This window comes from Pholcus phalangioides, unplaced genomic scaffold (assembly GCF_987345545.1).
Source record: "Pholcus phalangioides strain wild (caught in Gottingen) unplaced genomic scaffold, Ppha-v1.0 ptg000007l_1, whole genome shotgun sequence".
Classification (NCBI taxonomy): Eukaryota; Metazoa; Arthropoda; class Arachnida; order Araneae; family Pholcidae; genus Pholcus; species Pholcus phalangioides.
This window is the reverse complement of record NW_028301600.1, coordinates 39,089,316-39,103,126: the sequence shown is the minus strand read 5'-3', so window position 1 is coordinate 39,103,126 and position 13,811 is coordinate 39,089,316. Positions and strand designations below refer to the sequence as shown.

The following is a 13,811-nucleotide window of genomic DNA, read 5'->3' as shown; positions in this document are numbered from 1 at the left end:
TATATATATATATATATTAAATTTCATTATTTATATATGAATAACTGAAAACAAAGTTAATTATGAGAAGAACTGGAATTTGAAAGCAATACATGAAAATTGTAAGCAGTATATGGACATTGAAAAATTCGAAAATGAAATTCATCGAAGAATTTTTCGAGGAATTTAATTACCACTATTAGTGATAAAAATTATGTATTACAAAATATCTATGTTGTTAAACGAATTAAGAGGAAAAAAAATCTGGAGGCGAGTTTAAAAATATATTGACGTCGATTTTGAACGAGATATAAAAAAATATTGCAGCGATTTCAAAATGTCTTGAAAATATTTCGCGATAGAGAGAGATTTACCAGTAAAATAATATCCTTATATTGAGATGAGTTGAACATTAGAATAAGGCATTTCCGAGGAAAATTTGAGAAAAAATATCATTGTAGAGATTTATCGTAGTACCGAGTATCTTTATAACGAGGTATCACTGTGAATAATTTTTCCAATCAGTATGTGTTATTAGATGAGATTTTAAATGATAATGCTGTCTCTAAAACATGTTACTAAATTTAGTAACGTAATTCAGAGAATGATTATTCATCATAATGAACAACTTTATGAATTAATAATGAATAAATAATTTTCAATTTTACTAATTTGTCTCCGTTGCTCTCGCCTTCATCAAAAAATGTACACGCGAGCGCGGCCATGTTTATTTCCGTAACGCGAGCTCAACGACTCGGTTCCAGTCCTCGTTAGCTAACATTTGGCGTAGTTATGACGATAACGAAGATCGCTAGTAACGCTGTGAGAAAAATCAATCTTTAACGATGGTGACGTAAATCTATCCCACATTGCACCACAAACCCCAAACACGTCTGAAACGCAGGCGTAACGACGCCAGCGTAATAGACCCCCCTGGGCTACCGCGTCCTGAAGCGTCAATCAATCAAGTACAAGAAATCAGTAGTAACTCAATTAGAATTTTTTTGGCGGTCATGGTGTTTCTGAAATAAGCGCTTCAATTAGTTACAATTGACAATTTAAGGGTTAAATAGCAGTTTCCCTTTATCTTACTGTTATCTATAAAAATTGTTAAATTTTGCTTAGCAAAATTGTTGCTTTTAATTTAATTTCCTATCCCTTCAATTTGGTGCGATTTTATAAATCTCTGAACATGTAATATTTCAGCAGCTTTCAAAAAATGACACCGACAAGGAATCAACTTTAATTGAAAGATTAAAAAAAAGTATCGCACTGATATAGCCGTATTTTGTACTGAAATGACACCAAAAAATGTAGCTTCTCAAATACCAAAAAAAGAAAAAGAAAAAAAGAGATAAAAGAAATTGGTACAATGGGATTTTTTGACCATGTATATTCAACTATACTCCGCAGGGCCGGAACTACAGGGGGCAGTGGATGCAACTGCGCCGGGCTGAAAAATTTGGGGCAGAAGTTTCAGGTGGGAACAAAGAACGTTTGTAAAATTACCGAATTTCAAAGTTGTGGCGGCGGCAAAATCAAGTTTGCCCCTGGTAGCAAAAATCATTGTTACGACTCTGATACTTCGGACCATAGAGGGTTAGTCCGTGCGAACAAGTGTTGAAACGTGGTCAATGAGAGGCACAGTGGTTATATAAATATTGTAAATAGATATTGTTTGTAATAAAATATACATGAAAATATATAAAATGACATATGCTTCCTCCAACCCGCACTGGCTAGCGTGGAGGACTGGCCAAAAAACCCTCCAAAAAGAATCATGAGCTCTGTGAATAAAACAAGGCCCTCCGTCCCCAGCATTTTCCTGGTTACAGCAGCGACCAGCAAGTCATGGAGACAGAGGGTGCTAAGAATCTCTGAGTTGAACCAGGCTGCCATAGAATGATGACCTTGGCTACGTATAACGGACGACGGACGATCTCTTTCATCGGAAAATCACTTATAGAGGAGTTGGAAGAACTGGAAAAAGAATCTATGAAGTAAGAAGGGGAGAGGCGAAAATCGAACTTGCCAATGCACATGTATTTTATTACAGAGGAACAGATGATGGAAGAAGTAACGGAGTAGGATTTCTCATTCATAAAAAGTGGAAAAATCCCATTGTTGAGTTAGATAGCACATCTGATAGAGTCGCAAAATTAGTTACGCAAATATCAAGCAGATACCGGATATCAACAACAAGCTATTCCGAGGAAGAAGTAGAAGACTTCTATGAAGAATTAGACGAGATGAATAGTAAAGGAAACTATCATATCAAAATAGTACTGGGTTACTTCAATGTTAGAATTGGAGAGAGAAGAAATGGTGAAAGCTCAGTCGGAAGTCACGGATACGGTATGCTAAACGACAGAGGAAACAGACCCCTCTAATTTGCAGAGAGTGAACAGTGCATCATGAATTCGTTTTTTTAAGAAGGAACCCCAAAGAAGGTGGACGTGGAGGAGCCCAACTACTTTACCAAACACCAACTCTGACCATATCGCTATATTGAAATTTACTGCCATTAATGAGATGGGTTGGAAATGAAGGCACTGTCTATCGGTGGTCGCTGCGAGCTCGTTAAGGAAAATATCTTATCTATATCCTCCCTCGGGTTTGAATCTGGGACCGGGAAAACAACCTTCACGGTGGTAGGATCTTCGATTTGTTTTTGAGACATCAGTTTGTTTTTCTCTTTTGTCTTCGATCGAGAAAAAAAATAAGTGTAATTTCCTGAAAACATTAAAAAAAAAAGTAAATAAAAATTAGACGCCATCTTTGATAAAGGAAATTAAGGCTGCGTCAAGGCTGTGGAGCTATTTATTTTATTAGTTGATTCTCGCAACCATCAATCATCAAGACACTGCCGGTTTTCAGACACGATTCCATTGTACAAGTAGAACGTGTCGAAAACGCGGCCAAGACTCAAACGTGTCCTCCTCCCCATACATATCACGTACTATGCAAGTTGAAATTTTGCCAATATGTGTCTGTTCCTTAAGTCTCATTTTCATGGACTCTTTGTCAATTTTTCAACAATTAAACTTGAGATAAAAACTCAAACGGGCGAGTTTATTTGAAGACCAAAATAACATCAATTCGTAAAATTAAATATGACCACTCTGTTTGATCGAAACCAATAATAAAAAACTAACCACACCGGTCATTATTTTTTTCATCTGTTCAGATGATTTTTGCAACTTTTGGTACTTAAAAAAATAAAAATAATACACAATAATGAAGCAGCACAAGCGACTCATGGGTTATTTCAGTGAATTGATGCCGATCTCACAGCTGTTTCGCATGTTTCGCCAAGATGAGACAGCCTTGTTCAGCTATATATAGATCCCCTTCCATAGAAGCACTCACTCGATCCCATCCAGTCCGCAATGAGATAAAATAAATCCCCGTCGCATTCCTCGATGTCTATCAGATCTTCAAGTGACAAGCCGTAGCAATTGACGGTCGCGGTTAATTCGTGCCACGTGTGTGCTTCCTTCATCACTAGACTCTTCCATAAAGCCAGACCGTGTATGCACTTGTAGAGGTCTAGGCGACTCTCAAGAGAGAGTCGAGTGTTTCTTATTTTTTTAGACAGCACAACTTCAAATGATAAACGTTATGGCCATCTATAACTTTTCATACGTAAAAGACAGCTGTATTGTTTTGAGTATAAGCGAGTTGCCAAAAATTGCTTCCCCAATATTCAAGAACAAAAAACAGAATAATCTTGAAACATTCAATTAAAACTTGAGCAACTCCCAACTTGATTAAAAATTTGAATTTTTTTCATTTTGGAAACTTTTATTGTCACTTTCCTCAGTGAAAAGAAAGGAAATTTAATTGAAATATATGTATATTTTTTTTAAGTAAAATATTTTGAAGCTGAGTTTTTCTCGAACACTGAGTGAGTGGTAGGTTGTGTTTCGGAGAGAATTGAGCTTCAAAAATAGCAAGTGCGAGTCATCGTAGATGAGAGCAACCTCGACGATACGAATAAAAGCTCTTTATGTTTTAAAGGCAAAAATACGTGTGGGCGGCATCAAAATATTCTGAAAAGAATTTTACGCTTAAAATAGCGGATAATTGCGCGAGAAAAATAATACGATAAGCTTTGTGAACACAAGTTCCTTCTTTTTTGATACCATCAACCTCTTCCTATATCTTGTACGATATGATATATTCTAAATTACCAGAGTGAAACGTTCTCTTTCAAACGCAGTTCAGGTTAAGCTCAAATAGCTTATTCATTTGTTCACACCATAGTCACGTAGACTAGTTGGACCTGGACCTCATAAGCATAAACTTGTATTGAACCCATGGGTATGATCTTCCCCCCCCCCCAATATTTCCCACCATCTCTATAATACTTAGAGATATTGAATTTGAGAGGAGCCCTCACAATATTTGCAATAATTTTAGGTCTATGCCTGGACCTGAAGTTTATATCCGGTCTGACGGGTTAAGATGCAAATTAGACACCGCCGTTTACAGCCATTCAGACACCTATACTTATACCTATACGTGGAAACTTTCGTACCTATACTTACACTCAAGAGCAGTGGTTCTCCACCTTTTTTTTTGCCCATGGTCCCCATTCAAACATTTCTCATTCTGCGGCCCCCTTGCGACCATGATTAGTTTCCACCCCCTACCCCCCCCCCGTTTTTCGTTGGAAGGTAGTTATTCAAGTATTGTTTGAAGTGTAAATATGTTTGAATTTAATTAATTTTTAATTTATGGAATTATAAAAATAATGAAAAAGCAAAAAAAAAAAACACAATTCAAAATACATTAAAAAAATTATTAATTTAAATTAAAATTTGAAATTTACATCATCGTGAAAAATCTGATGCCTCGTGTTGGATGGCAAGCTACCTCCGAGTGGCTTTTTGGTTCATAATGTGGCCTCTCTCTCGCAGGCGAACGAAGCAACGTGAGTTGGCTCCAACACATGGGCGGAGATACGGGAGGGCGTGGGGGGCATTGCTCCCCCGACAGACCAGACACGACCCAGCTCTGTCCCTCCCGGGATATAAGCCTTTTACCCTTGCGGGTTGGGTCGCGCTGGGGAGAAAATGTTGTTCGCTCATTGCTCCCCCCCAGCGTCAAAGGTGGAGTCGACTGATCTAATGTATATATGTATTGACACGCACACTTCATCATCATCGTGCCCCCCAGCAATAGTGGCCGTGCCCCCCCCCCCCACAGACTTCCAAGTTTATCTCCGCCTATGCTCCAACACAACACAATGTTTCACATAACATATAATAATCCGTACTATATTTAATATATATACACGTAAAAAAAAAACAGTGAGATGGATTACATGGATACATGGTGATTCAAAAAAGATGGGAAAAACTTTGAGAGGTGGTAGTACACACCAATACAAGCAATTGTCATCAAAGAATGCATGGTCTAACATGAAACGCAAACGCGCTTGCGCGTTTCGAAATGGCCGCTCCGCAAACGTTAAAACGGCATTCCTGTTGAAATTTCACGGGAGAAAAAGCACACCATGCAGGAAAATGTAACCTGGGGTAGAAGAAGAAACCATATGCAAATCTGCGTCACAGTGAATAAAAGGCGTGGACGTAAGCCCAGTCATATATCGCCAATTTCCAACCAATGGAGTTGTGTGGGAAATGAAGACTCCATCCATCGGTGGTCGCCTCAGGCTCGGTAGGCAAAGAACTTGCTTCTATGCCCAGATTCGAATCACCCATAGACCTTGATGGTAACCTTCATAGTGGAAGACGAGCATCTTACCACTGTGTGTCACTCGGGCACTTCGCTTAAAGATAAATATTCTGAAAGGGAGAGAGATAAACCTTTTTTTTTTTCCCTTTTATATCTCATTACTGACTGAAGTCAGCTATGCCTGATTTCCGCGTGGGCGAGTAGGGAATTCGCCCAGTACCACCATATTTTAGATGCCGTAAATTAAAAAGACGAATATTCGCTGACCAACCATGCATCTTTGCCTATGGTAAATAGATTTCAATAAAACGAAGCCAGAATATCTAACCCCAGCCAAATGTCACCAATTCTCGTCAAATATTGCTTATCAACGACCAGTAATAAGACCAAACTGTATTATACAGTATCACGTTCTCCCGCGACAATTCAAAGATCAACTGGGACAGATCATTCAAAGAGGCGAACGGGGTAGGTTAAGCGGGCTCTTGCCCAGGGCAGAAAGTGCGGATGGGCGGATAATTATAGTGATTGGTGGCCAAGAATGTTAAATTAGAACCGGTGAAGAGTGGCAAAGCCATAAATTCGCCTCTGGCCATTCAGACCCGGATGTTTGGTGCCCCTATCTTTGACCAAGTCATTGGGATCTTCTCTTGGGGAGGGTCCCTTGGGCACTCTCTTTATCTTCATCTTTTACACAATAAATTTACTGGAAAATCAATTCAGATAGGGCTAGGGGAAGCCCACATCTTCCCCTAGCCCTAGAGGAAGTTTTCTAAACCACAGAAAAATCTGGCCTTGGGCTGGAAGATTGGAGACCCAGCACTTCAAATCCCTGCTTTGCTCTCTTAAATAGAAGTCTCACCATGATATTCAGCCACACCTGCTTTTTTACGGGTCCAATCTGACCTACCATGAAAAAGATGAGGGCTGAAGCATGGCGTTTCGTACTCGTAGTGCATGGTCACGGGACTCAAATCTAGATTTAGGGTTATACACAGTATATTAACGACAACATCTTCTCGTGTGACAACAATGCATACTCGACATTATTGTATACTTACTTTATTTGCTTCAAGCCGTTCCTTAACGAAACCGATATCAAGAGCAACTTCATTTCGATTGTTGACGAAATCTTCAAAGTTTTTATGGAAATCGGCTTCAAGGAATTTACAATATGCCAAAGCAAGATCCTGTTTCGGTAATTGAAGTATAAGTTGACGATCTCGATACTTCTCACCAGGGGTACCTAAACGAGGGACTTTCTCACTTGGTAATTGTTCAAAGTACTCTTCTACCTGCCGAAAATAAATAAAGATATATTTATATACATTTGCTGTCTAAAAATACACCATAAAATAATTACAACATTTTTCTTCAATTACTAAATAAACTATTTGATACGAAAAACAATCTCCCTTACAGCGATCAATCAGCGCCACAACAACAAAATACATTCATTTAAACGTATTCTTATCAGATGATTCATAGCTTCGTATTTGGGAAAGAGATGGCAGCACATACAACAGTAGGTCATTTGTAGTGCATCCTGGCAGTTTGCCACTTATGACTGACGACTTCAAGTGTTAATAGCCAGGCAAAGAAAGAGAAAAGGCACAATCAGGGTCATCCACCATTTAACCCGTATTTTATAGCATTCTTTGACTGTCCCGACTTTTTTTTATAGAAATGTCCCGTTCTTTCAACGTCGCTGAATGAAGCTTTACTCAAATTGTGAATATCGTTGATTTTCATATAACTTTATAAGTAAAAATGTTTTGCCGAGTGAGGCTAATTTGCATGTGGACTTTGTTTCTTTATCTCCCACTTATTGTATTTTTTTTATTGAAAAACCACACATTATATACAATAATACACATTATTACAATAAGTTTGTTAAAAGATCTTTTAACAAACTATTATAGTGTAATCACGGCCTTACTACAAAATTTCTACTACATGCGCACTTCAAAAGTCGAAACATACTATACTCTGACGTGACGTGATTTCACTTCACGTCAGAGTGTAGTATGTATCCGCCTTCACGTCACGTCAGTATAGTGTGTTTCGGCCTTTAGTGTTATGGAGAAGTTTAAGCCACATCTCTTCGTAGATGTTTTCTTGTTTCTAAGTATGGATAGCTTCTCGATTTACCCCAACATGTTGATCGTATTTCTTGTTAAACGTGTCAATTGTGTTAGAATTTACTACCTCCGGGGTAAGCTATTCTATTTATTCACAACCCTCTTAGAGAAAAATTCTCTGCGACACCATGACCTAGAATTGTCCCTTACCAATCGATACTGGTGCCGTGTGCCAATAAGGACACCCGTAGCGCTTCTCTGCACCCCTTTAACCAAGTCTATGTCCCTCCGTAGTTATGGGCTCCAAAACCTTACAACATAATACTTCAGTCCAGGACGAACTGTCTCGGAAAAGCAGAAAAATGACTTTAGGAGAACGCGAAGAGACCTTTTTGAAAATGAAACCGAGCATACTATTCGCTTTTTTGACCACCGCTGAACAATGTTCAGAAAAACTGAACCGCTCGGCAATGAGAATTCCAAAATCGGTCGCCCTAGTTGCATCCGGGATAGTGACACCATTCAACTCGTAAGAGAAACGTGTGTTGTTCGAACCAAAATGAGCGACCATGCACTGGTTAACGCTAAACGTCATTTTCCATTCATTTGCTCATGCTGCAATCCTGTTTAAGTTGGTCTGGAGCAACTCCTTATCACTTTGATTCCCGACTACCCCCATTAGCTTTACGTCATCTGCGAATTTGCTAGCAATCCCATCGATATCCTGATCGAATTTATCGATAAAAAGTGAACAAAGTATGGGGCCAATGGCACTTTCTTGAAGAACTATTAGAGAATTCCCGTTCACCATAACTCGTTGTGACCTATCTCTTAACCACGATTCTATCCAATTCAGCAAGTTGCCCTCCAATCCTAATCTCGTGTAAACGCTTCAACAGTTTACCATGTTGGACCCTATCGAATGCCTTTTCCCAAATTATTAGTCGTGGATCATAGAAGCAAAGGAGATTAGTTACACATGACTTCCCCTTCCTGAACCCATGCTGATCATCCGACAATACATTATATTCTCGTCTATCCACTTCACCAATTGCCTTTTGATAATAATTTCCAAAATTTTCGAGAGGGAGCTCGTCAAACTCAATGGACGATAATTAGAATAAGAACCCAACCCTGATTCGTATTCATGTAGTCTGGAGTTTTTTGGCAGTTACAGTTTTGTTGTGATTGATATGATAGATATGAACTTTAATGGAGATTTCTGTACCAGAATTTAAGCTTTAGGTTTTAATACATTGATATTTCTTTTTTTTGCACGTTAAATTCAAGTTTGTTTACAATCATCCACTGATTAATATGTCTCAGGCCATCATCCGTCTTTTTTATTAAATTTGCTATATCGTCATCTTCTAAATACAGAGCTGTATCATTGGCAAAGGAAATCGATTGTCCGTCCAGTTTTCTGATGATGGGTAGCATATTTTGGCAGTTTTAAGAACTACAATCGGCTCTACTTAATTGGAGGCACCAAAATTGCTCCCATAGAGACGATGTTAACCCCTAGAATCTAGAATGTTACAAATCCTCTCAATTTTTTAAACGAAATGCATTTCAAGTCAGGGCGTCTTAATAGCATCAGAGGCCCTTAGGCAAAGTGATTTTTCTGCCTCTACCACCTGACCAGAAATACTTGCTACCAAATTTACATCCTCGTTGCCAAAAATTTGACCAGATCTCAGTTTCACGAGGCCCTTTCTGCACTGGAGGCCTCCGGGCCGTGCCCGGATGGACAAATGACTGCACTGCCATCCTTCTCCACTTCATTATATGACTTTATCTGTTGGTGAGTAAACAATCGTATTCTCAAAAATGGATGCTGCGCTTTTCTTCTTAAAGAGCCTTCATATCCTGGAGCAAGCTGGGCCTTTGTTAGAATAGCATCTACCCTGTTTGGAAGCAACTTGGGTTCTTGAATTCGGGAATTCAAGAACCCATGAAAAGAAGGCCCAGCTTGAATTCTGGGAATTCAAGAATCGACGGCGAGTGGTCGAAGTGTGTGGACATGCGAACAAAAAAAAAACATATACACAAACACTGCTATCAATGAAAAGATATATTTTTCAAAGTGAAACAAAAAATCCCCAGAAAAAAAGAAAGAAAAATAATTCCAGAAACCTGAAAAGGAGTACAAAAGGGAGAATTTTTTAAAACGGAGGTGGACGCTAGAAAAGGCATCAAAAATGAGGACGCCTGGTAAATTGACGGCCCTAAGTTGACACATCTGATTTTTTCCAAGTTTCTCGGCAACTCATTAGATTCAGCGAAGTCAGTAGATGCTGTATGTGCGGAGTTAGAAAAATTTCTACTGATGGCTGAATTTTGGACTTTGCTTTCTTCATGGTTGCGAAACTTTTCCCAAGCATTTCGTGGTAGAAATGTGGTGTTGGTTGGTGTATCTTTTTTGCAGATTTTTCGTACGTGGTAAACTTAATTTTCTCCTGAGAATTTTCTGGTTTGGGTTTTTAGCCCTCGAGTTGATGTCATTTGCTCGCAGCTGGGCCAAATCTTTTTTGTACGCCTCGCGTATTTTTTTTTAGTTTTACTCACAGAAAAGGAAAATTTTTTGGGAAATTTTGCTCGTCCATATTACTATCATTGACTTCCGACTGCATAAGAAAATCTGCTACTGTTACTTCCATAACTCTCCCACAGTAGGTTTTAAAATCAATCACGTGACCTGTGTGTTTAACGATTTTTTGTGTTTATGTGTTGAAAATATAAATTGTTTTTGTCAAATCAGAAATATATATTTTTTTACCCGTAATCTCGTCAATCGAAACTAATATCGAAAATATAATAGTTTTTTAATCTTGCCGCCGGTCAGCTGTTAGCCATCCTTGCTCCAGAAAAAAACAAAGATTTAACGCATGGGTGGCAACCTTCGTACCACAAATGGCACTGCATGGTATCAGGAGTAGCACGCGAACGCTTTTCAAAAATTGAAGAAATTCTATTCCATTTTTCAATCAAAGAAACTCTCTCCAACTTTTAACCAATCCTTTCCTTATGAATGATGGTCTTGTAGGTTGCCAAACTTGGTATTCGACACAGGGCCTCTTAAAATAATTACTGATGACTTTTTGTTTCTATTTAATGCGTTTCTGTTCGGGCATCATCTTTGCGCATAGTATTAGCTGAACGTTCCACTGTACGAGAATCAGGATCGTCCACATGGGGGACATGTACAATGTAATTGAAGCGTTTATTTCAGAAACCGCATAACCGACAAAAAAAAAAATTCGAAATTGAGTTAATATTGGTTTCTTGTAGTTGATTAATAGACGCTTCGTTTGGTGCAGAAACCCACTGAAAAAACATTTTTTTATACCTCCATTTTGCATCCCTGAAAATATTCGTTTAGTGCAGAAACCCCATAAGCGACATCACTTATGGGATTTCTGCGCTAAAAACTTGTAACAGTTAGCAGCACTGACGTCATTTGGCGGGTTTTATGAGACCTAAATGGAGTTAAACAGGTCGATCGGATTATTCTGTGTTTTGAAAGTTTGCTTGGTTCTAGTGATTATTTTCCCATCTCTGTTCTCTAAGTTTGAAAAAAGTGTCTAGTGAATCGTAATCAGACGTGGAAACTCAGAAGAAGAGGACAAAAGGTGTCGTTAATCCAGGCACTCGCAAACGCAATATAGTATACAAATCACGAGTTTAGGGCAAAGAATGTGCCACTTACAAAGGTAAGACAATTACTCGGAGAAAACTCTTCCTGACAAAATCAACTGCAAATGTTCCGCCAAGTGTTTCAAACTTGGCACCCAAGAAATTCTGAGTACCATGGGCAAAGTGAAAGTCAAGACGTTCATTAATGGCTTGGCCACATCAACATTTATTTGTAGAAAGACCACTCGCCTTCTAGAACCGCCAACTACGAATGCCTACCCGGCTGGAAAAATCCCAATCAACAAGAAAAAAAAATTGATAATCTGCAAAAGTTGGCTGAATATACCGCAGACTATGCTGAATTCTGCCACATAATTTGGAGTTGGCCGACATTTGAAGTTAAAATAACAGAAGATTCCCCACGACGCAGAATAGAGAATGAAATATTACATATGATTGAAAATCTATAATTCACCAAAATAAAAGTCAATGTTATTAAAAAGTCAGCTTTATTGATTTTTACCCATAACTGGACTCATTAATATCATAAAAACGGTAAAAAAAGTGATGCAAATTTATTTTATTGCAGAAACCCCATATAACAGCAGAGGCTAGAATTTTCTCTCTTTTACCCTTCTCCCCTGAACTTTAATAAAGATATCACATTTTCATTTTATGTATAGAACCCTCCTTCACATTCAGGAATTTTTTCGTAAAAAAATACCTGCTTTTAGTCAAGTTAGAATGTTTCCCTTGATTATCTCAAATTTAGAAATTCTGCACTTATGGGGTTTCTGAAATGAACGCTTCAATTGTATTATACGCATTGTATATCCATGAATTCTTGGGGGTGGGAGGGTAGGGGGTTAAGTCCTTCTACAAGATTTAGTGGGGAAGGGACCCAGGGCCGTCTTAAGAGTATCATGGGCCCCTGGGCCAACTGATTTTTCTGAGGCCCTAGCGAACAACTTCTCGAAAAATTCAACCAGATCTCCGTGTGAGGCCCCTCTTCGCTCGAGGCCCCCGGGCCGTGCCCGGCTGGGCCCATGCCTTAAGACGGCACTGAAGGCACCCCAATCACAGGTTTCGGTGTCTATTCCTAACATTGTGCAGGTAAGATGAACTACTTACGTATGCTACATACTGAACCTGCATTGCGATAATCGAATTTATGACTAAATTATTTTAAAAGTAAAAACAATTTAGAACTCAAAAGAATGACAAACTGAGCATTTTTACAAAATAGGAGGACAGTTCAAACATATTTTACAGGAAGGGGGAGCGTTACAATTTGTTGAGTGGCACGAGCATTGAAATTAATTTTGGTTTTGGTTCCCAGTGGAAAAAAATCAACCGACTCCGATTCAACGTATTTTAGCGCCATCTCTTACTGCTCAAAAGAACTATACACTACCAGATTTGCAAATAATAAGTTCGTGCTGCCACCTATTGACTTTATTATAAACTAATACATACGTATTGAAATTTTTCAACATATTTTCAATTTTATCTGAATAAAGCATCACTTTTTAATATAGTCAGATAAACAAGAAGAATATTGGGCATTTCTGACTGAAACGGTGGTATGTATACTTAAGGTTACCAGACGTCCTCCTTTCGGAGGACATGTCCACTTTCGAGCGTCGTCCTACGTTGCGAAAAATTCACCCTTTTCAGGTTTCGGAATTATTTTGCTTTTTTTTTTCTCACGAAAATTTTTGTTTCCACTCTGAGATATCTCCACTAATATGAGTGTTTTTTTTTCACGCATTCACCAATAGCCGTCAATGCCGAGAATTTTTTCTGTTTTTGGTTTTTTTTAGCGGTTCTCTTTTAGTTAAAAATTATTGTGCCTGGTTTTATTAGTCGGCACAGTGGCGCCATCTGCTTTACAAATTGGAATAAGGTGACGTTACTAAGGTACGCGCGCAGGTGCGCTCTTTTATCAGTTCTTGTGAATCTGATACGTTTGTATCGCCATCTATTTTTCTATCAAAGAAATACAGACGATGATATCGATTCTCGTATTCTCCTCAAAACTGAAGCAAAACTAACCATTAAAAAAAAAAAAAAAAATTTCGATTGAATTTTGTTTATTTGAGTGTGTGTCAAAATGTCCTTCAAAAAGTAAAAAAAAAATTATTATATAATTAATTAATTAATTTCGGTCGATATATTTTTTCCAAAAATTAAAATCATCTTCCAACTCAGAAATTACATTACGATAATTACGACTACAAATAAGAATATTTATTTCACTTATTTATCATGTTTTTTTTAATTCACAGCAACTTGAGAGGTGGTGCTTCATTTTCCTCGATTGGCAACTTTTCTGTGATTTTAGCAGGAATTCGTGACTGCATACTTTTGGCATCATTTTTGGCTATTATTAGCAATGCCCCGTATTTCGAA

General features: G+C 38.2%; 1 protein-coding gene across 3 annotated transcripts in view; it reads right to left on the bottom strand.

Moving 5' to 3' along the window:
- LOC149085256 (four and a half LIM domains protein 2-like) overlaps positions 1–13,811 on the bottom strand; it is a 132,884-nt gene that overhangs the window by 58,494 nt on the left and 60,579 nt on the right. For all 3 annotated transcript variants that reach the window (XM_089233156.1, XM_089233159.1, XM_089233157.1), the window contains exon 4: positions 6,744–6,977. In XM_089233156.1, the coding sequence (XP_089089282.1) occupies positions 6,744–6,977 (234 nt within the window). The remainder of the gene's footprint in view (positions 1–6,743; positions 6,978–13,811) is intronic.